The sequence below is a fragment of the Hirundo rustica genome, chromosome 17 (assembly GCF_015227805.2).
Source record: "Hirundo rustica isolate bHirRus1 chromosome 17, bHirRus1.pri.v3, whole genome shotgun sequence".
Lineage (NCBI taxonomy): Eukaryota > Metazoa > Chordata > Aves > Passeriformes > Hirundinidae > Hirundo > Hirundo rustica.
Window position 1 is genome coordinate 4543790 of NC_053466.1, and position 24891 is coordinate 4568680.

The following is a 24891-nucleotide window of genomic DNA, read 5'->3' on the forward strand; positions in this document are numbered from 1 at the left end:
TATCCATAATTTACATGTGGAATCCTCTCTGCTTCTCTCCTTGTCACGTTCCCTTGCCCCTGTGGGGTGGGGACACTTGGAGAGACCCTGCCCTCAGAGGGCAGGTGGGAACTGAGCAGATCAGGGGCTGCTGCAGCCAAGGCCTTCAGGATCATAATACTGCTTTAGAACAGGATTATCCTGGTTATTAAATGCTTTGGAGCAAACTTGCTGCCAGTTACAGTTCAGTGACTCTCGTGTCTGACTCTGGGCTTTCAAACTGCGCTGCGAGGCAGGGAATGAAGCTGGGTTAGAAATCCTGTGCTCTGATGTTAAAGCATCCTGCAGCTCCATGCCTGGCTTAGGTTCAGCCTTGGGTTCTCTGCTTGAAACCCTCGTGGAGGCAAACAGGCTGCTCTCATCTCCTGAGGCTGGTGGGACGTGGCAGTTCCTTCACACCCTTCTGAGTTTCTCATCTCTTGCAGAGCTGTTGGGTCTGGGTCTGGGGGAAGGATGAGAACAGGACGTATTTTAGCTGTTTCAGCAGCTGGTCTTGCTGCAGTGTGAGTTTTTCACCTTGCCTAGGAAGTAACTTGCATTTTTTTTTTTTTCAACCCCCCCGAAGGTGGCTCAGTTTTATTTTCGTGAAATAGAACTAATTAAAACTACTTGTGGTTGACGTAAGAGGTTACAACCCCCCCTTTTTTTTTCCTTATTTACCAACCACTTTCGCAGAGTGAGGGATGATCTTTGTGAGGTGATTCATTCCACTGTCTTCCATATCCTCCTCGAGCAGCTCCAAGCTGGAGGTTTTCCCAGCGGGGGGGGGGAAAGCATTTTGCCATCTGCATCAGCGTTGGTTCCAACCCACGGGGGTTTGTGGGGGCTCTCAGCCCCTTCCCTGCTCCCGTCGTCCTGATCCAGCTCAGCATGGATCATGTTTGTTCTGTAGCTCCTCAGCTGAGCTTCCAGAGCGTTTTTGGTCTGTTCTGCAGCTCCTTCTGCACAGGGACTTTGGTGAGGGAAATGTGTTCGAACTGACCCTGCTGGCTGCTGTTTTCTCCAGCTTGGTCAGGGACAACTTTCTGTTAAAAAAAGGAAAAAATAAAACCCCAACCAAAACTAGTGAGAACAGCCGCAGCGGGGTTTTTTTTTTTGGGGGGGTGGGGGGGCAGTGAATTGTGCTTTCTGTCGCTTCTTTCTCTAGTTACGGACTCATATTTCGTTATTTCAGAGCTTTGGTGCTAATCATTAGATAGGAGTTAAAAATCTGTCGAGAAAAACATTCTTGCTCTTCCTCTTTCTGCTGGCACCGCGCTCCCTGAGCCGCCTAAAAATAACAGGCTGGGAAAAGTGACTCCCTAGAGCATTATTTAAGCTATTGTTTAATTTAAGCAGAAGATCTATGTGCTGTTGGCATTCTGGACTAATTAAATAGTCCTCTGAGGAAATAACAATGAAGGTTATAAAACTTGGTCGGGAGTAAAGAAAAGCACCTGAGTTTTTGGCTGTGAAGTGAGCAGGGATGACTTTTCTGAGCTGTATCGCGAGCACTGCGATAATTTCGCTCTGTTCTGGCACCTTGATGTTAAATAATGCACAGCCAAGTCGTTACTTGATGGGTTTTCTGTAAAAGCAAGGGCACGGGTTGTTTGTTCAAAGTGGTTTTATTCTGAGGTTCTGGTTCTGACCTGGCAGCCGCCACACACAGAAGTAGTCACCACCAAAATTAGGAAGTTGCCTTCCTGAACCAAAAATGACGTTTATAAAATGCTCTTTGAAGACTTAAAACGCTGCAGAAGATCTTCTTTCTCATGGTCTTTCTGATTTTCAGCACAAGGTCCGCCTGGGACGTGGGTTGCAGGAGGTTCTCAGGGGCTGTGGAAGCCCTTCTGTCCTTGCACGGTTCTGTGATTAGTTAAAAGCAGCAACAGAACCCAAACCACAAGGAGACATCGGAAACTCTGTGGCCATAAACTGAAACAGAAACGGTTAATGTGAGATATTTCACAGGGGATCTGCTCTGCTTGTACCAAACAGGGGTGCGGGGGACAGCGAAAGAGAAAATCCGTGCTCTGAGCCTTCTAAAAGTTGGTCTGTTTTTCTGTTTGCAGTGTTTTTCACCAAATGAGTGTTAGGTTTAAGATCTCTGTATTATGTCATAATTTCAGTGTTACTGGAAGCTACATTTCTTTCAACACCCTTTTATTTTGTGGTAAAATGAGGTGATACTTGGCATGAAGTGCATTTCGAGGGGCTGCTGAAGCTCCTGCTGTAGATTTTATGTGCATTGGAGTTGTCTGTCTTGGTGTCAGGGATAAAGAGTATCCAAAGGCACTATCAAAATGCGTGTATTCATTTTGGATTTTATTTTGACTTTAAATAATTGAGTGTTTCTTTGTTGGGCTGCAGCCTGATCCCTCTGCCTGCCTTTGTGGGGGGTTGAAGATGCTGAGTTGTGTGATTTCCCAGGGGAGCTGCAGATTAAATCTGAGCTTTAAAATAGGAAAGCACATAGCCTATCATCTGGAACGTCCCATGGTGGATAATGTACACATCCTGGTAGATTAGCATTTATATGCAGTGCAGTTCTTGGAAGATACAAGGCATGGGGAGAAAGTCTTTATCTCAGCAGAGCAGTGCAATTATGTTGGTTTTGGGTTAAGTTATCGAGAATTCCAGGCAAACTGGCAGTTTTGAACTGAAGTAGTATCATAGGGGATAAGAAGAGAGCGTTAGCGAATCACTCTATAATAGAGAGAACAAATTAGAAATTATTTGCATGACATTTCCCTTGGATGTTTCCAGGGAAGCTTCTAGAGAACGCAAACACAAATGCCTGCCCTGCTGTGCACCTGCCGGAGGTGTGTTTGTAGGAAAATTCATTCCTTTGGGATCAGCGGGATCCTGGGTGGTTGGTTCAGCCCTCTCCAGCCTCTTGTTGAACTCTATCTTTACTCTCTGGACTTAAAATCATGTGAGGGAGGTTTAAGTTGGATATCAGGGAAAGGTTCTTCCCCCAGAGGGTGCTGACACTGCCCTGAGGCTGCCAGAGCTCCAGGAGAGTTTGGACACCTCTCCCAGGGGGGGATTGTTGGGGTGTCTGTGCAGGGCCAGGAGTTGGATGATGATCCTCTTGGGTCCCTGCCAGCTCTGGATATTCTGTGATTAATACTGTGCAAAGTGACTTCCATCCCAAAGGAGGTGTTTTCCTCTCTGCTTGTCCTCACTTGCGCTTTCTTCACCCGTTCCTGGTGGAATCTTCTCCTCGTGCACGGCCACTGTTCACACCCCATCCTGATTTCCACTTCTTCCCACCCAGCGGTTCCTCAGTCAATCCAAAACAGTTGCACTCCCATGGAGTTTTTATCAATGTGTCTTGAAGCAGTTCACGGCTAATTAAGCCGCTGAACACCGCTGTGAAATAGGGAGTTTTAGTTTGCCCTGTCTGTAAGGTGGCATAGTAACAGCTTTAATGAGTTTTACCTGCATAGCTGTGTATTAGTAATAAATCAGATTCTCTGGGCCTGGCAGTGCTGCTCATTGCCCTCAGTGGGATCGCTCAGCAGTAACAGAACAGCTCAGAACCAGCAGCAGTCAGTAGAATTTGAATTACTGGAGCTATTAAATGTTCTCATTTTCAGCAGTGCATTTAAGGGATAGAGCAGGGGAGCTCGAGAGAGCTCTGGCTGTCAATTACCCCATTTCCAGATGCTTTTATTTGGTCCATATCAACATCTGTCCTATAAAAACCCTCTGGCAAACCCCCTTCCCTGAGAGTGTCCTGTCCAGCCGGGACCTCTGTGACATCCTGCTGTCACCGTGTCCATGGGGGTTGGATAGGTGGAGTCAGAAACATGCAAACCAGTTTTTTTTAATGTGTCTCGATACTTCTGCCCATGGTTTCTGTGATTAAAGGAGGAAGAGCAGCAGAATCGTCTGTTTCTGAGCCTCCAGCTCACAGCAGCTTTCTCAGAGCGCCAGAATGAACCAGAGGAAGGCTCAGAAATTCCTGCAGGAGAATCAGCTGGGCTCTGTCACTGTTGTTTTAGTGGTTTTGCTGCTCTTTACCTAAGTGCTGCGTGTATTTACTGACTGAATACTGCTGCCTTTGTGTTTTGATTTTCGCCACAGCACAACAGTGCCTCGATGCTCTGGCTGAACATTTTGGCTCTTCACAGTGGTTCAGGTACTGAGCAGAACTTGCTGAGGCAAATACTGACACCAGGGGCTTGAGAACACCCTTCTGTTGTGGAGTTACTCCATGTCTTCATCTGATGACCCTGTCACCTTGCTCCCACTGAAAACCCCACCTGGATCTAGGAGCTTCCTGAGGAGCAGAGCTGCAGCTCCCAGTGGAGTTTGTGTGTTCAGTAATTGGTAACAGTGAAGTTCGTAGCTTGGAGCAGGGCAGAAGGAAAAGTGTGTTTCTCAATAGTAAAAGAATATTGGCTTGTATTATGTAATTAATTTTAAAATGTTGTATAATGGAAAAATACTGGTCGGGAAAATAACAACTTTCACGTCTTTGGTAGGGCCTGAATTGTGATGTGGGGAAAGAACAGAGACAATAAAACCCACTCCACCACCATGAGGTTTTTAAACTGCTCCTGGTTGTTAGCTTGCTGATACCTTCTATTACCAGTTGCAAAGGGGTGGGAGTTTCTTTTGTTTACAAGCGAAGGAAAAAGAAAACCTCTAGTGCTGCGTATTGCTTGATGGGATTTAGTGAAGGAATTTAATCACATTCTTTGTAAGGACTGATTGAAATTAAATGCTTCGATTCTGTGTTTAGTGGTCCTTTTAAAAATTAGAATCTTTTTGTGTGTTTCTGTTCGGTGTTTTTACTCCCCCATCTTTTAGAGGAGCTTTTTCTTGTGTAAAACCCTCTTTTTTCTTTCACCTTTGATATGTTGAATGCCTTTGATAGTCAACTTCAGTCAGCTGGAATCTGCATTTTAAGGGAGACCAGAATATGAAAGATGTGTAGTAAATACGGTTCAGAGCTAAGTCTTCCCCACTATTTTCTCTCCATGGCTTTAAAAAATTATTTATCACAGGTTCAGTATTCAGAGCTACTATTTCATGGGAACCTTCAGAGAATCCCTGAGTGCTTTGGGCTGGGAAGGATCTTAAAGCTCATCCAGTTCCACCTTCCACTGTCCCAGATTGCTCCAAGCTCTGTCCAGCCCGGCCTTGGACATTTCCAGGGATGGGGCAGCTTTCAGTAAGTCTGTATATTCAACTGCTTGAGATGCTCTACCTGTGTCAGGCTCAAGCTTTTGGGGTTTGACACAGAATTTGTGAATACCCCTGCAGGAATTTGTGAATATTCCCTGCAGGAATTCCAGGCATGCACAGGTCTGCTGTTTAGGAAGAGGGCTGACCAAGCTTGAACAATGATTTCCCTGGGTGAAAGCTGTTGGAAAATACGCCTGGAAACAAGAATTTTTTCTTTAACAACACTTTAAACCTTTTAGCCAAAGCTTATTTTCACATAATGATTTCTAGACGTCATTAAACAAGCTACCTGGCAACTTGCAGCCTAATTTTGAGCTCAGTTTGGTTCTGTTCTAGGGAAATTGTTCTGTGCTCCTCGCCATTGGATGCACGTCCTCATGAAATACAGTTTGTTCTTTTCCCCTGCTTTCTATGCACAGGAATATGTTTCAGTCTGGTATAATGTATTATTTTTAATGCAAAGTGAATGAACATTAGGCTCAATTAGGAAAGAATAGGTTAGGGAAAGAAAAGTAGTGGAATGTGTGGTGCTTTCTGGGAGGATTTTTGTGGCTTTGGACCTTGCCAGAGCACAATTCCTACACGGTTTCCCCCGGTAATCTTTGTTCCTGGAGGGGGAAATCGGTGGTTCTCTCACTTCTGGAGCTCTTAGGTGGCCTGATTGACTCTGTGCTGTGGCAGCTGTGTGTGGGCACTGCAGAGAACAGGAGTCTGAGCCTGCCCTGGTTCTGTGACGATTGCAGGCTGGTGGGAATCACAGTTTTAGTGTGGTTTTGGTTTCATAGTAGACTTTGTCTGTGTCTGTCACCCAGTTCTGTTCCTGGTCCTGATGGATCTGAAGGTCGCTGAGGGTTGTTTCAGGAGGTTGAACACACCCACAGCTGGATTTAAACACAGCTGTGCTGTAATGTCACCATGGTGTGGTGGCTGAGCTTTGCTGTCCTGTGGCAGTTCTATGTAGGAGACACTTCTGGGGAGGAGGTGCCCCAGAATCCCAAAATCATTTGGGTCAGGAAATCCCTCCAAGAGCATCCAACCTGTGACCAATCCCCACCTTGTCACCAGCCTAGAGTGTCACATCCAGACCTTCCTTGGACACCTCCGGGGATGGGGACCCCAAACTTCTCTGGGCAGCCCCTTCCAAGGCCTGACCCCCCTTTCTGGCAGGAAATTCCTCCTGATGTCCAACCTGCCCCTCCCCTGGCACATCTTGGCGCCGTTTCCTCTCCTCCTGTCCGTATTCCCTGACCCCACCTTGGTGCAGTGTCCTGCAGGGAGGTGCTGAGAGCAGGATGTGAGATTTCCCTCTGACCACGCTCCTTGCTGTTGTCTGAGCTCACCAAGCGAGAAACACCACGAGAGACATCTCCGAGTGACCGAGACTGGAGACCTTTAAGTGCCCTGAGCAGGGCCAGACCCCGTGTTGCAGACTTTGCAGAGCACCATCCCACATTCCCAAAGCTTTTCCTGCCCGGGAGCTGTTGGCCGGGAAAGGAGCCCGTGTCTGGTGCAGATGTCACTGCTGCTTTGTTTGTCAGGATTCCGGATTTATACACAGCACGTTTTCGGGAGGATTTGGAAACAGCTTGATATTTTTGTTCTCTAATTTGCTATTTTGCCTACTAGAAAGAGGCTACATCAGCGTTTTGGACCACGTTCAGGCCTGCTGTAAATAGATGCAGCTTCCTTTCAATCAGTGACATTGTGAGCGCTTGTATCGAGGCTAAACATGGCTATTTTTAGCTCTGCTCTCTCACCTAGTCACTCCTGTTTGCATTAATAACATTTTTATTTACTCCCGTTAAAAGGTTACTTGAATCGGATGCTCGTAAAATTCCAGTTAGATAAGTCATTTTCTCTAAGTGTTTTATGATGGGGGTTCCTCCTCGTCGCTCTGTTTTATTTTATTTATGATTCCGTGATCTCAGCTGATTGACAGGGATGAAGAGGTGGTGTTGTGGCTGCAGGTGACCTTTAGACTGCTGGAGGAGGCAGAGGCCAGTGCTGGCCCCTGTGGCTGCTGTCCTGGGGGAACATTGGGAGAGCCACAGACTGGGAACAGGGCAGGAAAACACCACAGAAGTGGAAAATGAGAAGGTGATTTTAATCCCGATGAGCGGCCCTAGCGAGGCCACATCTGGGCTGTGGTGTTCAGTTCTGGTCTCCACTGTTCAATAAAGACGAGGAGCTCCTGGAGGCCACAAACACGACGAGGGGTGTGCAGTGTGTGCCTGGTCACCAGCAGCATTTGTGTTCTTTGATGGTGGGAAGGGCTGAATTCTGGAGACAAAAACCAGGGGTAGAGAGATGCCGTTGATTAGAGTCAGGATTTCGTGCAAAGTTCCCGTGGTCATGCCAGAAAAACGTAATTATTTGAAATAACTACTGAAGGAAACATTCATGCTCTGTTTTAAAGAGATGGGATAACTTAGTTCTCCTCCTTGTGCCCTCCAAGCTTGTGACAGGGACCTTGTCCAGTTGGCGATGGGCTCTGGGAATACCTGCTTATGGATGAGCTGCCTCACCTGCATCTGCTCTCCCACCTACCCCATCCCTGCCTGCTCGTGAGCCTCTGGGGAACACTGCAAACCTCAAAGGTGGCTTTCATCCCTCTTTGAAAGACATTTTGCCTTGGTAATTAGAGTCAGTGCAACTCATGGCACTTGGCAAATTTGTTTTAGGATTGTCGATGCGAAACTAAAGGGGAAAATGATTGGCCAGGGGCTGGGGAGGAGGAGGCTGGGAGCCCAGAGGAGCTGGGTGCTGCCTCGCACTCTGTGTGTGTATTATTGATATTATCCATCACTTTGGTGTTACCAGAAGAAGCTCTTAAAAAATATTTTTCCTTTCCCTTAACAACCAGTGATCTGGTTGTTGCAGAAATTATATAGTTATAGCAGAAGGAATCTTTAAAGCCAAAGCTGTCAGCATCTTTATTTCATAAATAATTGCCGGTTCCTTTTAGCTGTTACTTAACGCTATCATTTTATTAATTCCTGCTTTCTGTTCCTGGGCTTATTTTTCTGTGTGCTGTTAACTGTGCTTATTGTGCTCCTCGTCAGCTCTCCCTGAACTTCTTAAAACTCCTGTCACTTACTCAGTGCTGCATCTGTCACTTCGTTGTGCCATTATGTGAGAGCTGCAGTTTCTGGCTGATCGTTTTTCACTCAATCCAAGAGCAGCAGTAAAGGAGGAGATTTCCTTTGTGCTGCAGGGGAAGTGCAGGGTCTGTTGATAGAATGGGAGGTCGAAACAGAAACAATTCCAGTCTGAGGAACATTAGGCTCTAATTGGATTTGTCTGAATCAAAGAATCACAGAATGGTTTGGGTTGGAGGGGACCTTGAAGATCATCCAGTCCCATGGATAGGAACACCTTCTACTATCCCAGGTTGTCCAACCTGGCCTTGGACACTTCCAGGGACAGCCACAGCTTCTCAGGGCACCCTGTGCCAGGGCCTCAGCACCCTCACAGGGAAAAAGTTTCTTCCATATATCTCACCTAAATTTCCTTTTCAGTCTGCAGCCATTCCCCCTTGTCCTGTCACTCCAGTTCCTGATGCAAAATCCCTCTTAGGCTTCCTTGTAGCCCCTTCAGATCCTGGAAGATGCTGTGAGGTTTCCACACAACCCTCTCTTCCCCGGGCTGAACAGCCTCAGCTCTCAGTCTGTATATTTTGGGTATAGCTGGCATTTTGCAGTGCAGTGCCAAGGGGCCTCGGGGAGGAGCAGCCCGTGTCCTGTGGCTGCATAAGCCTCTGATTGTTCCCTGTGCCATGGGCTTGGGAACCTCTTCTTTCTCTGCCATAATTAAATTTAAAAAGTTTGGAAAATACTGAGCAGGGCTGGAATGTTTGGCGTGGCCTTGCTGGAAATGTGTGTTGGTATATTTTCGCACTCCTCCCACAGTTGTCTTTGTGGTTTATTGTTGTGTTTTTTTTGTTGTTTGTGGGTTTTTTTGGGCCCTGGCCAGGAGCTGGGACCAGGCCAGGGATTTTTCTTTCACTGCATTCAGTGCTGTTTGTGCCACTCTTCAGTCTCTTAATTACCCAATCTTCTTTGGTTCATTGTCCTAGAAAAGTTCAGTCCATTCAGCAGGATTCTGCTCCCTGCTGCCGCTGGTTCCGTCATGTGGGAAATTAGGAATTTGAGTCTGCTCCCGAAATTTCACTTTTTGTCCTCAAAAAGCCAGGCTGGCAAGGAGAGGTGGAGGTGCACGGCCTGGCTGGGGAGGTGGGGGACTTTGGGTGGGTTTGGCAGTGATGGGGACATCGGTGACACAGATCCCTGTGTGAAAGTCCAGGATAGCAGGTGCCAGCTCAGAGGCAGGGAAAGACATGGGATGAGGCTTGTGACAGTGTGCATTAAAATGCTCCTAATGGAAGATTCTCATCTGCAGCCTGCTGGGGTCATGCTCTAAATTACTTGCAAAGGAACTGTAAAGACCCTGATGTAATTTATTGAGCAATAAAACCCATTAGAGGTAACGTGAACCGGTAATTCCGAAATGGGAGTGCAGAAGAGGTTGTGCTTCATCAGTGAAATGTAGGTAAATCTCTTGCAAAAAAACCCCCAAAACGTGAATAGTGTCTAGTTTTCACTGGGGAAAAAAAAAAAAAAAGAAAAAAAGGGAAGAAAATGTAGTTTGTGAAGAAGAACGGGATATTCAGGTGCATTATGGAAATGCCTCATGAAATCCTTAGCAGGTGGAAGCGGTAATGGGCTTTAATACACCTGTGGGAGGTGAGGCAGGCTTGGGATCCTTTTGTGCTGGAAATGAAGAGCTGGATGGGAATCAGGATGCTGAACCTTGGCGACTGGGGATGCTCACACAGGTTTATACAGCCCGTGGTGCAGCTCGGGTGGTTTCGTGAGCCTTTTTACAAGTCATCAATGTAAAGAGACAAGTTTTTCTGATTTTTTTTTTTTTTTTCTGTTTTTCCTTCCAGGATTTTTGCTCTTTAAGGACTATTGCATGAATGAGATCGATGAGGCTGTCCCCCAGCTGAAGTTCTATGAAGAGGTAAGTGCTGGAGGTTTGGGGCTGTGCAGGGAGTGAGGCTGAGCGAGGCTGTCCCGCTCCTGCTCCATCAGGGAATGCTGAGAGGGAAGGAGAGGCTCCATGATGTGAGGCAGTGTGCACTGATAGAAAAGGATCTGGGACGAAGTTGCCGGTGGTGGGGTGACGCTAACACCCTGCAGGTCTTTCCTCAGCAGCCTTTCCCCTGTAGGAAAGGGAGCAGGGTTCAGCTGGAGGGGATTGTGGAGGGATGTGGGCTGGGAGATGCCCCAGGAGCCGCTGTGGCAGGGCCGCAGAGGGGACACGAGAGGCAGCTGGAGGGTGGATGAGCTGTGTCCCTTGTCAGGGAACACCCAGGGAAGGAGCTGACAGGCGCTGTGTGCAGGGCACATCCCAAAGGAGCAATAATTCCAAGGAATTCCTCCCCAGCCTCTTCTGCTGCACGGTCTGAGCTCCACAGCTCCGTTTGTTCGTTCCCTGTTACATTTGTGACGCTGAATAAACCCCCAGTGACTCCTCTCGCAGATTCCCTCTCCCAGGTGCTGATTTCAGGGCAGACGTGCCCGTGCCTGATGCTCAGGGTTAATTAGAGCTGGGACAGCCTCGGCTGCCTCACTCTTGAGCTGAGAACTTAATTTTTTTCTTGCTATCTGTACAACCAGCTGGTATCAGTTTGGAGATCAGTCCTCAGCAAGACTCCATTCCCCCACTCAGATCAGATACCTACTGTCAATAAAGAATCTTTTTCTGTCATTTCCATCTCTTTATACACTGAAGATATCACTGTCATAAGTAATCCAAAAAGGCCTGTAGCACCAGATTATTTTGGAAGATATTTTTGGCTGCCTCTTTATCTCTGAAACAATTCAAAAATTGTATTTTTAGGCTATTAGCAAAGTGTTGCCTCAAAAGAATTTCAGTGCTTTGTCATGTACTTCTGGAAAAATCCCATTAAAGATATTTAAAGAGGGGTTCATTGTGTTTTCCTCTGTGACATACCGGATCCAGGAGCTTTTCCTTTTTTTATGTATTTGATTTACTTGCTGCATTTATTACACATAGAATAATTTGAGTACATTGCTACATTAAAAATTGCTTGATGTAGAAGAGCTCCGTACTCCAGGGATTTCGTATCGCTGCAGCTGGAGTCACGATCAGGCATTTAACGGGATGAGTGATTCATCCTGATCGCTTTCAGAAGGAAAAGAAAAGGAATTAAAAAGAAAAAAGGGAGAAAAAAAAAAGAAAAAGGGCTTCTAAATACTTGAAAACAAATGTGTTCTGGTCCCAGTTTTTGAGGAGATCCTTCTGATCTCTGGGGGAACTCTCAGCACTGGCTGGGGAGTTGGGTCCTTTAACAACCCAACACCGAGGGATAGGAGGTTGTGCTCAAATAAGACAATCAGATATCCATCAGGCTGCCTCCTGTACTGCTAATTATTTTGTGTCATTGCATTAATTAAAAGTGTTTCTTGGGCAAAGACGTTTTGAGTCATTTTAATTATAAATCGGTATCAAGGGGGAAGCAGCACAGATGGCAGATTGGGGTGGGACTGGTGCCTTATCATGTCAGCAAACAAGAGGAGTACAGATAGAAAGATACTGAGTTTAATTAATGTTCCACCTCCAGAGGTAGATTGGTTCCAGTTTGTCTCTTGATAATTGGACTCGATCGTGGAGGTTTTTTCCCCCAGCCTAAGCGATCCTGGGATTCTGTGGCACAGAGCAGATCTGCTCACTGCCAGGTATCAGGATCCAGGACTTGACAGGCTGATGCTGGGAAGGTCCAGGAATTCAGTGCTGAGTCTTTCCCCTTGCATTATTTTTTTTACAATTTGACACTCCTGGAAAGAACTCTTTCCCTAAATATGCTCCAGAGGACCCTTGGACTCGGTGAACTTTTTGTTCTGGAACTGGTTGTCAGGTTTTTTTTCTGTAAATGAACTGTCTGGGATTGCTGTTGTTTCCCCTGGAACACGCTGATCTCCTGCAGCACACCTGAGGAAACTCGATGTATTTTGTAAAACCGTCTTTCAGCCACCTTCAGGGTTCAAATCCACAGTGTAGCTGAACTATGTGAACGTTTTGAATTGTGCTTTATGTTCTTTCTTGGACATCTGAACCTGATGTGCTGTGATCAGGGAATTTTTGGGTTGGAAGAGCCCTCTGAGCCCATCGAGTCCCACTGTTCCCTCAGCACTGCCAAGGCCACCACGGAGCATTGTCCCCAAGTGCCACAGCTTGTTAAATCCCTGCAGGAACCAGGACTCCACCAGTGCCCTGGGCAGCTGTGCCGGGGCTGGAAAATTCCAATATTAAAGGGAAATCCCAGCTGTAGCCACGCCGTTGCAGGTGATTTTTCATCAATAAAGAAAACGATAGAATCAAACTTCAGGCAAAGTCCTGTTTTGGCCCCATGAGTGGGAAATCAGTGGGAAAACGTGTGGTGTGTGCTTGCCCTTGTGCTGCAGATCAAGGAGTACGAGAAGCTGGACTCGGAGGAGGAGCGGCTGTCGCGGAGCCGGCAGATCTACGACACCTACATCATGAAGGAGCTGCTCTCCTGTTCCCACGTGGGTATCCTGCCCTTTTCCTCCCTGCCTGGCAGCAGGAACATCTCCTCTTCCATCCACAGAGTGCTCTGGATTTCCCTTTGAAATCCATTGGTTTGGCCAAATTCAGAATATTGGTTGTTTTTTTTATTTTGGGGTGGGGTTTTTAATGAGGTGTAAAGGTTGGTGGCGTGCTGCAATTTTTGTTAAACTTGGTGGCACTCAAAGGAGGCATCAGGAGATTTATCTGGTTTATGTTTCTTTAGACTAAATGTCTGTTTCCAAAAGGATGAAACAAATGCAGGGTGTGTGTAGAGAGATGTGGCTGAAGTCACTGAAAAGGCACATTTCCATTTCCTCCTGCTGAAGTTTGGGCGCATTGATCTGTCCTTAACAGTTTCACGTGCTCTCATTTAAAAGAACGATTTGCAGGGTGTTCTACCCTGGTGGGTAGAACATTCTGTGGGTGGAGGGTTTAAGCTTTTATTTTTTTTTTTTTTTTTTTCCCCAGAGTGTATTATTTTATTAGTAAGAAGTCCATGTCTGCTTCTGGCTCTTGAGCTGTGCCTGTAAATGGGATTTTTCATGGATTTGTTAAAGAAGGATCATCACTCTCTTTGATTTTTACCTTCCTCCTCCTCATCTTCTCCTCTCCTGCCTTTCTGCTGCAGAATAATCCTGTTGTATCACTGTGCACGTTTCACACAATATTCACTCTAATATACCTGTGGGAAGCCCTATTGATTCCCCTTGGGGTCGGTGTTTCCATGTGGGGGAAAGAACAACAGTGCTGTGACCTGAAATGAAACTCCTGACAGTTCCAACTGTTTGAAATCTTCCTTTTTCTTTTCCAAAAGCCTTTCTCAAAACAAGCTGTAGATCATGTACAAACACATTTAGCCAAGAAACAAGTGCCAGCCAGCCTTTTCCAGGTGAGCTTTCGCAGTCTGAACATTCAGCTTCTCTGACTGAAAGTGACTTTTTAGATACTGTTTAAAGAGACAGAATAAATGGGACTGGTACATATTCTGTGCTGTAAGTGGGATTGGAATGCTTTTCCAAGTCAAAATTACAATTTACTCTTCTTAGCTGTAATGTTTTCAAGCACATTTAGAAAAGCAAACTATACCTTGGTGTGTGAACAGAAGAGTTTTTATAGTTGTGTAATTTTAAGCCATTAAATGATTTAGAGTAAATCACTTATCGTCAGGAAAGATGCTCATCCTGTCAGGGTGAACTGAGCTGCAACAGTGGAGAAATTGTCTTATCCATCATGGGGGTGTTTGTAAGCTTAAATGTCTTTTATCTAAATCTGATGTATTTTTGTATGCTGGAAAAAAAACGTGGAGGTTGCCCCTGCCTGGTGTCTGTTGTGCTCCTGAGCTCTTCTGGCTGTTGCCATGAGCTGGGAAGTGGAGATTGCAGTGCTGGGTGATGTCTCAGCACTAACTGGGGGGAGCTTGGGCCATCACACACCCAGAGGAGGGATTTCCCTGGAAAAAGTCACCTGCCATTTCAAGGTGCTGATCTCTCAGCAAGGACGGAGAGGAGAGAAGCACCACAAAGGTGAGGGGGAGCAGCTCTGGGAAATTTGGATGCCACAGAGTTGACAATTTGTTGTTCAAGTACATTTGAAACAAGAACTTTTTGCCCCGACGCCCCCTGAGGTGTTTTCTAGCTCATGAAAATATTTTGTGTTTGACTCCAGGGCACCTGCTCATCTTCCAAAAGCCAAATAAAGCTAAAATGCTTCCTTGAGGCTTCTTAAGGACAACCCAGGAGCTGTGTGGGCCCAGCTAGAGTTCTGTGTAATGGATGGGATTGAAAAAAAGCCATTTCTTTTCTGCTTCAATATTAATTGTGTTTCCTCACCCTTTTTTAGCCATATATAGAAGAAATTTGTGATAGTCTCCGAGGAAAAATATTTCAAAAATTTATGGAAAGGTATGATCGTGGGATATTACCTGAATTAGCTGCCTAATGTAGTGGGAAGCCAGGTCCGTTCAGTCCTGCTGTAAATAAGGCTAAAAATGTGTATTAATGCACGATTAATCCAATGGAGTTTATCAGTTATTTAAATAGCCAGCTTTGTGGGATATCCTGAGCAGTGTCAGGATGTGTGAGTGGAACAGCTGGAAAGCGGGGGAATTTCTCGGTCACGGCGGGGAGAGGTCGGAGTTTGGGCTGTGAAAAGGCAAACCCGGGGTTTTGGGGATGTTCTGTGAGTGCCCCATCGCTGGTGTGGGACTGGGAGACCCAGTCCTGGTGGTTTGGGGCTGGGACCCCCCGAAATGAAGGTGAAATAAAGAATTGAAGGCACAAGTCTGGCTCAGCAGAGCAGCGCTTTCCTGCTCCTGTGTCTGGCTCTGGAAAGCTCAGCTGCCACCCAGGAACACCCAAATCGATTTTCTAAACTGCTTTGGTACCATTCTGTGATAATTATAAAAATGCCTCCATAAAGCTGTTATTTCTTACTTTGAAAATAAACACTTAATTATTCATGTAGGAATAAGCAACTGTTTTATTATTTTTTTTTTCCCAAAGCCTGTGGTATTGCTGATGTCTTCCCTATTTTAAGATAAAATGAGTTGAAAATGTTCCTTGGAGTATATGGAGGTTCATTAACATAAATCGAGCTGCCTGTGTTTTCTTACAATTATCTTTCTCTTGATGTAATTTAAATGTTTGTTAGTTCCAAATGTCGTTGTTTAAAAATTGAAAAAACTGTCTTGGAGTGGTTGAAAACCACGCAAGAGAGATGTGGGGACACGCTGAGCACTGCCAGGGATAAGGTTATCTGCTCTCTCTCTCTCCCAAGGATGTAGAACATGGAGTGTGCTCTGCCTAGGAATTGTTTTTCTTGGTGGGGGTAAGATTACAGTTGGTGAAAGGAAGGCTGTCATTTATTAAATACCACCCCACGCCCTAGCTCAGACTAGATTTTAAATATCAGAGTCTTGACATTTCCTGTAATACTCTACACAATAGTCTCAGACAACTTTAAAACTTTTTTTTTTTTTTTTCTTTTGCAGTGACAAGTTTACTAGATTTTGTCAATGGAAAAATGTAGAGCTAAATATTCATGTAAGTACTTACAAGTATATTTATCTTGTCAGAGGCTGATACAGGAAAGAGAATGTTCAGTTTCGAATCCTGCTCTGCAAAGGCCTCATTAAGGAGGGTGGTGGATGTCACTGCTCTGCTATTCTTAGGCACAGCCCTGATGATTCCTGTCTGGACCTCCCCTCTGCCTTCCTCAGTTAATAGAATTTTGATTTTTTTAATGGCTGAAAGAGCTGAACTGCCAGGATTGCTGCTCTTCATCAGCCCCAATCCCCCAGTCCATCTCCCTTTCCCACTCCAGTCCTGCCGTGATCCCAGCACCTCCTGAGCCCCTTCCCTTGGCCTCTGCTTTTGTCCCTCTGCACTTCTCTGACAACTTGGGCTGCAAAAATAACCGTGATTGAGGCTGGCAGGTTTTGGGAACAGCATTCCCCTTGTTGCTACTTCATTCTGTAGTGCCTCCAAGTACTTGGAAATACCAACAATAAGGGGCTCCTTTTCCAGCACCATAAATGCTGTTGAATTACAGTTGAGGATCTCAACACATTCATGGATCATTTAGATGTTTTCACAGTACGTTTTTTAATGCTGGGAAAAATGAAGGGTTTGTTTTGTTGTTTCTGTTTCCATTTGCAGCTGACCATGAATGATTTTAGTGTACATAGAATAATAGGAAGAGGGGGATTTGGTGAAGTGTACGGCTGCAGGAAAGCAGACACTGGAAAAATGTGAGTATCACACACTCTGTGGCAGAGGTGATTGTAAACTCTGGGCTGCTGACGAAATCCTTCCAATCATTTCTTAGGAAATCCCTGGAAAGCAGCGTCACATTGCTGTAAAGTTCTTTGTGATGAAGTTTTATCCCCAGAGGTTCTGATTCCTGGCTCACTGCAGGCTCAGTTTGCTCTTGGATCCTGTTCCGTGCCATGCAGGGGCTCAGTCTCACACAGCTCCTGGGCATATGGAAATGTCCTGTCAAAACCAGTGGAAAATGCACATGATCCCTGTGATCCCTGCTGCCATGTGGAAGGGGATATCCCACTGTTGGACTTGTGCTGCTCCGTGGGAGCCCCAGGGTCAGCCCTGGGTGGTTTTGATTCTTTTTGTGATCTTACCACTCACACCCCTCCTCCTCTGATCATCAGGTTCCCATTTCTAGGCATCGTTGTCCCATTGTGTTCTGGTCTGAACATCTGGGCATGGATTGAAACCAATATCAATCCATTTCTTTATTTACTCCCCTCCCTTTCATCTTGCTTTTCTCCTCGCAGTTTTAGTCCACAGCCCATCCTTAAACATTTCCCTTCTTATGACCAGGGCATGTGTGAGGTGCCTGTGTCTGCTTCCAGCTGGCTCCTCTGGCACTTGTGTGTGCCTGACATCCTTGTTAATAATAAACTTCTGACTCTTAACAAGTGGAAGACGTCTTAATGTTGCTATTATTACATTCAGTATTTCTGCAGTGACTTCAAGTATTTATATTAACACTCTTACTTACAACACCGGCTTTATTCTTGCTTTGGTACTTTTTGTCCATGTACATTTCATTCATTTGTCCATGCACAAAAATAAACATTTTATTTAGCTTGAGGCAACTCTCAGCAGGCAGCTCTCAGAGTCCCAGCCATCTCTTTGTCTGAGCAGGACTCTGGCAGGAGGTGGATAAACCCTTGGGAAATGAGAAGCACAGGAAAAGTGAACCAAAGGACAAGTTTTATCATATTTAAATAGAGCGAAGGGAAGAGAAACGTAGGAAAACCAACCTTCTTGTTCAAATTCGAAGCAAAACTTAAGATGAGATTCAGCTTCTGGGTAGAGGTTTGGTTTTTAGTTCTTTCTTGATCCAAACCTGTGTGCCCATCCCTAACCCAGATCCCATCCCCTCTAGATTGCTGCCTCTGCTGCGCTTAGAGCCTGCCAGGAGCGTGGGGAGCCTCCCCTCCCTCCCAGGTAACAGCAGCAGCGTTCACTGAGCAGCCACACGCCTGACTGAGGCTTCTGCCAGCCTCCCCTGCAAGGATCTCCAGAGAGGGGCCACAAACAGGATGCAGCATTCCAGGGAGAGGGACAGCAGGACAGACTCGATTTGGGACAGGTGCCCAGAGAAGCTGTGGCTGCCCCATCCCTGGAAGTGTCCAGGACAAGGTTGGATGGGGCTTGGAGCAATCTGGGATAGCAGAAGGTGTCCTTGCCCATGAATTTAAGGTCCCTTAAAACCATTCTGTGGTTCTGTGGTTTCCATCAGCCTTGAACATCCCCAGTCCCACTCTCCAGTCAGGGCACGGTCAGGGCTCATTTTCACTCACCCTTCACAGATTCCTCAGCAAGAACACATGAATATGTTCCCAGTCTGGGAACTTAAAATTCACCCTCACTCCCCCGCTCCCAACACATTGCTGTCAGGAATGACGTGGCTGTTTTTGGGAGCTGGAGCCAAGGTGAGGCCCCGGGGTTGGATGGGGAATGAGCATTGAAACACTGCTTTAATTTGGTGTTTTCCTAAAAAAAAAATCCATGGGTGCCCATGTCTAGGAATCTTCTGTGGAGGAACACACATGTCCTTCTCACTGATGTCTGTTAATGAACTCACCCAACGTCTTGGAAAAATACCCAGCCTGGATCATATCCTCCTGTGGTTGGTGGTTGTTAGGGTAACATCCTTTGTGAGCAAAATTTTATTAATTTGTGTAGCACAGATGGTAGAAGACTAAAAAAGCTTTCTTGTGTGTATCTGACCTTTTTCTGAGTGGAAAGAAAATTAAGGAAAAAAAATTTATAAATATATATATATATATATATAAGCTCAGCGTGTGCTCAAGATATTGCTTTCCTGGTAGAGCTGAAACTGTTGGAATTAAATGGAACCATAACAGAATCTCTGTTATTTAATTCCTATGGCAGATCCTTGCTTGTAGGTACGAGAAAATGAATGTATGTTGTGTAATTCCTATCTCACCGTGATGGTTTGGACACGGAGTTATTTGTTACAGCACATTTCTCTGTCAGGAGGTTTCTGCTGGAAACGTGTTAATTCTGGGAGATTTTGGAGGTTTTGTGTTTAGCCTGAAATGATGTTTTTAGTCCTGGGTTTCAGTCTTTCAAGAGCTTGCTTACAGGATCCTGTAAATGTGCATGGCCTGACTGCCAGTGAATTGTCCTGAATGAGGAGATTTTGGGTGCTTTTTCTGAATGATTGTTTTGTTTTGTTTTTTTTTCAGGTATGCAATGAAATGTTTAGATAAGAAGAGAATCAAGATGAAGCAAGGAGAAACATTAGCCTTAAATGAAAGAATTATGCTGTCTCTTGTCAGTACAGGAGTAAGTATCACTGTGTTATTCTTTCTCTCTTCCATATAATGTAAAAGCTGTTACATATAATGCATATTCCATCAGTTCCCTTGTGTGACATGCAAAAATTAACCCCCACTGGAGCCTCCCCCTGATTCTTGCAATGTGTCTGAAATGAGAAGGGGAAACCAAACTTGCTTGATCAGTTTGGGTCCTACAGAACGAGCATCTTTGCTGCAGAGGCTTGAGGGGTGCCCGTTTCTGAGGCAACTCATCCTCCCACCCTCCTGACTTTTTAAATACCCTTTTAAAAGTGTTTTTTGTTTGAATCTTTTCCAAACCACGATTCTGTCTTGTAAAAAAGATTCCTTTTGTTTTTGGGTTTTGTGGGGTTTTTTTGCTACAGTTAGACAGCACTTTTGTGGAATTTGAAGTGCTGCTGCAGACAAAACTCCAGTTCATCCTCCCTTTCCTGTTACTCCCATATCCAATTTTTCCTTTTTTATTTTCTGCGTACCCTAGCTGAGTCAAGGTGTACCAAGCTTCGCTCTATTTATAAATTGGATCCAAATTAGCTTAGCTAAAAATCTCAAGTTGAAACCATCGCTGGTGCGTGCAAGAAGCCGGCACCTGCCTGGCGTTGGCTCCCCAGCCCTGGGCGGCGGCTGAGGTGTGCTGGGCTCAGAGAAATTCCCGGCAGGATTGGAGGTGACAGCACGGTTACCATGGCTCCGGGTGATGCTGGCAGCGAGGTTCACGTCCCTCCCCTCGTGCGTGAATTCAGCGCTGGGTGTGGGAGCACAGCCCCCGTTCCCAGCACGCACGCGAGGAGCCCTGGAGCCCTGCGTGGTTTTGTTCCAGCTTTGTGCCAGAGCTCTGCAAAGAGCAGGGTTCCCTGCACTGGGCTTTGTTCTGAGGCACCAGGGCTCGGAGGATCTTTTCTGTGGGACAGACCTTGAAGATCCTCAAATGCAGGTGTTATCCCTGCACTGCTGCTGCTAAGCCAAGGCTCCACGGAGAGCTTAGAACCTCTTCCAGTGCCTGAAGGGGCTCCAGAAGAGCTGGAGAGGGACTTGGGACAAGAGGGAATGGTTTCCCACTGCCAGAGGGCAGGGTTAGATGGGATATTGGGAAGGAATTCTTCTCTGTGAGGGTGGTGACGTCCTGGCAGAGGTTGCTCAGAGAAGCTGTGGCTGCCCCTGGATCCCTGGAAGTGTCCAAGGTCGGGTTGGACGGGGCTTGGATCAACCTGGGATAGTGAGAGGTGTCCCTGCCTTGTGAGGGTGGAACTGGATGAACTTTAAGGTCCCTTCCAACCCAAACCATTCTGGCATCTGTGATTTACCCCTTCAGACTTTTTTGTCAAGCTACCTGTTTTCACCAGAGATAAGTTGTGGTTTGTCCGCGTGTGTCAGGATTCCTGAAAAACAGTGGGGGGTAGGTCTTTAGTACAGACTAGACGAGAAATCAAGGCAAATTAGTAATAATTGTCCCATTAACTTTCATTTAATTTAATCTGTGATTCTGTGGCTCCAGCACTCAATGTGAATTTGTGTGTTCTAGAGATTCAAAGAGAATCTTTTAGGAGCTGCTGGTGGAGGCAGTTTTCTCACAGGCCAGCACAGAGTGAGGCTTTGAGCAGGGGGAGCAGCAGGAGGAACCATTTGTTCCTTTTGTTGAGGATTATCGGCTCGTTAGAGTGACATTTCTTTCAGATTCTCCTAGATTTGAAAGACTTCGAAGAAAGGTTTTGTACAAAGCTCTGCTCATTTAGGTCGGGTACACCTGGGCAGGAGAGGCTGGAGCACTTGGAATAAGCAGAATGAGATAAGTTTGAAGGTGGTGGAGTAAGAAAATTCCTTCAGTCCCTGGCTAGAAGCTGGGAGGCTGCAGTGGCACATGGTTCTGTGCTGCCCGGAGCAGAATGGGACTGGGAAGTCCATCACAGTACAATTAGTCATTTAACTGGGAGTGCAGATGTCTCTGCAGAGCGCATAATAACAGCTGTGCAGATGACACAGCTGGTTGTGTAATCACTTCTGTTCATCCACCTCGAGCTCTGGCGTTCCCCAGCGCTCCTGGAGCTCCCGTGCCGGGGTCGGCCGTGGCTGCGTGGTGAGAGCAGCTTTCCGTGGCCACGTTTCCAGTGGGTTCAGGAGTACAGCAGGCACCTCTGCAGAGCATCTGGAGCCTCCTGCATGGGCCTGGTGGCACCGAACGGGGCTCTGCAGGGCTCAGTCTCCGTTGGTGTCTTTGCTGTGTCACCGTGGTGTAACGGGGACAAACTGTCGCCGAGCTTTGGGTTTCCTCTTCTGCAAGACACCGGCTCCATCTTCCCTTCCCACAGCGACCTTGAGGCTGGGAAGGCATTGTGAAATCCTTGGAAGGTCACAGAGCAGATTTTACTTTCTGTTAAAAGAAAAATGTATTTAATTTCTGTAGTAGCCAATATTTGCCCGAGTTCTGTTCAGAACCCGGAACGTGGAAATCACCAAGGCGGTGACGAAAGCAGCCAAGGTGCTTGTGGAAGGGAGTTGTTATTCCATGAATCTTTCCCTTTTCCATCTGTCTGCTGCACGAGCAGGGGCTGTGCAAGGCTGTGGCTCCTCTCTGTTGTGGCTCCCATTTTTTTCTTTCTAAAAACCCTCAGCAGTTCGGCCGCCTTACCCAGATCTGCTTGAGATAATTTTAGTGATGGCTGGATTCAAGATTTCCTCCAAGGGATGATGAATGCAATCCCAGAATATCCTCAGTTGGAAGGGCCCTGCCCAGGACACCCTAGGAGTCCCACCGGCCATGGGATGGGAGCAATAACCCCCTGAGATCAATAATCTGGTTTTTTTGGAGCACCTTTGTGCCCTGTTTGCTGTCACTTTGTGCCCCAATGCCGAGTGCTTGGTGTTCAGTGGAGAGTCAAAACCAAAGGTTTCCTTCTAGAGCACTTTTTAATGTGCTAATGTCTTTAAAATATCATATTTCTACTTTTTTTTTTTTTTTTAAATGGTTGCTCTAATATTTTTTTCCTTTCCACATGATTTATTGCTACAAAATTGACTTCAGCAGTTCTCTGGACTCAATCCAGACTGTTTGGATGTAAGGAACTCTTTCCAAACTGGTCTTAATTCACACATTAATGTCATAATGTTGCTTATTTTCATCAGAGCAGAAACTTGACTGCAATGAAGAATGGCTCTCCTGGGAAATTGATTTTATTGCTTTTTTTTTTTATGTGTCCTTAAAAAAATAACTGTAGGGCTTTTTTTATTATTTTTATGCTGTAGAATACTTTTTTGCTGTGTTTTTTTTTTGTCAGGAAAATGCTGCAGAACAGTTTTCTTCTCTGTTAAGCAGGGAGAGCGTAGTGATGAAATTAGGAATGCTTGCACAGAAATGAGTTATGCATCACATTTACACTTCCAGATAACTTTTATTTTTAAAATCCATAAAAATATAAGCAAGCTATGTTCTGGTGTGGAAGAACCTTTTTATTTGTCTATGTGTGCTGTTTAAATTCTACCACTAAATCCTTCTGGGTAATTAGATTGCTCTGAAATTTTAGGAGCCCTGCTTGGGCACACTTCTGAATTACCCAGTCGATGCAGGAAATTAAGTTAATAATTCTGCTAAAGCTGCTGTTGTGAAGTGAAGTGGCAGCTACAATATTCCCCAGCGCAGAGTTCATAACCAGAGGTGGCATCTTGTGTTCGACACCGCATCAGGCTCCTCATTTTTAGGACCATTGAAGAATTTGGGCTTTTTTCCCGGATGTTGTGCAGGTGTTTCGCAGCCATCCCTCCCCTCTGCAGGGAGCGTTTGGGGCGAGCAAAACATAAAGCAGGAGCAGGGCAGGATGTACCCAGGCACTGTGGGTTACAGCCAGCTCTAGAAACCTTTCTATTTCAACCTCATGGAAGGATGAAGGGGCTCTGAAGTGTCCCTGTCCCTCCCTTTCCTCTCTCCGGGGCCGGCCCCGCGCTGCCCAAGGCCACCGTGTTTTGCTGTTTCCAAAGCGGGAAAGGGAGCGAGTTCCTGGCAGAGATTCCCACAGCTTTCCCCTTGTCCATCCTGCAGCGCCAGGAATGTTGTTGGAGTCACGTGAGGCCGCGCTCTGCTTCCTGAGGGCTGTCCTGGGCTCCTCGGGGATCTCCTCCCCGCCGGCCTCGGCGCTTTGGGATCGGGTGTGCCACGGGGCAGCCCAGGAGCACAGCCACTGCCAAAGGGATCGCTGCAGACTCACCAAACGGCCCTGCTTTTGTGCCACGAGGTGTCCCTGGGAACAAGATGGGCTTTAAGGTCCCACCCAAGCCAAAGCATTCCCAAAGGGATCGCTGCAGACTCACCAAACGGCCCTGCTTTTGTGCCACGAGGTGTCCCTGGGAACAAGATGAGCTTTAAGGTCCCACCCAAGCCAAAGCATTCCCAAAGGGATCGCTGCAGACTCACCAAACGGCCCTGCTTCTGTGCCACAAGGTGCACCTGGGAACAAGATGGGCTTTAAGGTCCCACCCAAGCCAAAGCATTCCCAAAGGGATCGCTGCAGACTCACCAAACGGCCCTGCTTCTGTGCCACGAGGTGTCCCTGGGAACAACATGAGCTTTAAGGTCCCACCCAAGCCAAAGCGTTCCATGGTTCCATCCCATACGGCTTTGGAGAAGTTGATGAGGTGACAGCCACCCCCCTGGTCATTAGCCAAGAGCCTCCTGGCTTGTATCAGCAGCAGTGTGGCCAGCAGGATCAAAGCAGGTCCATTCTCCATGGAAGGGATTCTCCAGCCCTGGCACAGCTGCCCGGGGCAGTGGTGGAGTCACGTCCCAGGGAGGATTTAACGGATGTGTGGATATGGCACTTGGGGACACGGGTTAGTGCTGGCCTTGGCAGAGCTGGGGGATGGACTCAGTTATCTCAGAGATATTGTCACTTACCTTCTCCAACCTGAGCAACTCCGTAATTACGAGTTAGCCCTTGCATCCAGCACAGCCCCAGTGCAGAGGAGGGTCTGGGGTTTCGATGTGTGCCATGGAGGTACCAGCACATGGGCAGACCTTGGGAACAAAGATGTGTGGAATTTTTTTATGGCTGCTTGTCTTAACCGTGGTGTGAATTGAGGTTCAGGTGCATCAGGAGAGGTGGGGTGTAACCCGTCCCTGCCCTGGCTGCTCTGCTCTGACCTCTTAAACCTGCTCCCAGGTGTTGTGGGCTTTGCTGTAGCCGCTTCCTGAACATTGTAACGCTCCAGAATTCCAATCTCCCGCCTGGTGTGTTTGCATTCCTTCAGTCCTCTGTTGGAAATGCTGCTGGGAGGGCCAGACACCTTCACTGTCCCCTGGCAGGGCCCTCGCAGGGAGGGACGGTGGTTACCAAGTGTAGCTGCATTTCAGGAGTGAGGAGACAACTTGGGAATACTGGCAAATAGCACAGGAAAAATACCAGGTGTATTTTTAGCTTTCCTAAGTCACACTGTGCGTTTTGCCCGAGGTGAGCCTCTTTGCTCTTCCCTTGCAGGACTGTCCTTTTATAGTCTGTATGACTTATGCCTTCCACACCCCTGACAAGCTCTGCTTCATTCTGGACCTCATGAATGGTAAGCAAGACTTGTTCAGATGATGCTGCTGCTGATGATACAGGAATTTTGGCAGGAGGATTGCTGAGGTGGTTGGTCCCCCAAGCTTGGGCTGCTCTGTGAGCTGATTTATTCAGCTCTCCACAAACCAGTGTGTGGTGCAGCCTTTGCTTGCGTGGAAATCCTCT

General features: G+C 46.6%; 1 protein-coding gene across 1 annotated transcript in view; it reads left to right on the forward strand.

Annotated features, from left to right (window-relative positions):
- GRK3 (G protein-coupled receptor kinase 3) overlaps window positions 1–24891 on the forward strand; it is a 60775-nt gene that overhangs the window by 17414 nt on the left and 18470 nt on the right. The window contains exons 3-10 of the mRNA XM_040080727.1: window positions 10169–10242; window positions 12711–12812; window positions 13649–13723; window positions 14674–14735; window positions 15824–15875; window positions 16491–16582; window positions 19073–19172; window positions 24646–24724. Coding sequence (XP_039936661.1) covers window positions 10169–10242; window positions 12711–12812; window positions 13649–13723; window positions 14674–14735; window positions 15824–15875; window positions 16491–16582; window positions 19073–19172; window positions 24646–24724 — 636 coding nt within the window. The remainder of the gene's footprint in view (window positions 1–10168; window positions 10243–12710; window positions 12813–13648; window positions 13724–14673; window positions 14736–15823; window positions 15876–16490; window positions 16583–19072; window positions 19173–24645; window positions 24725–24891) is intronic.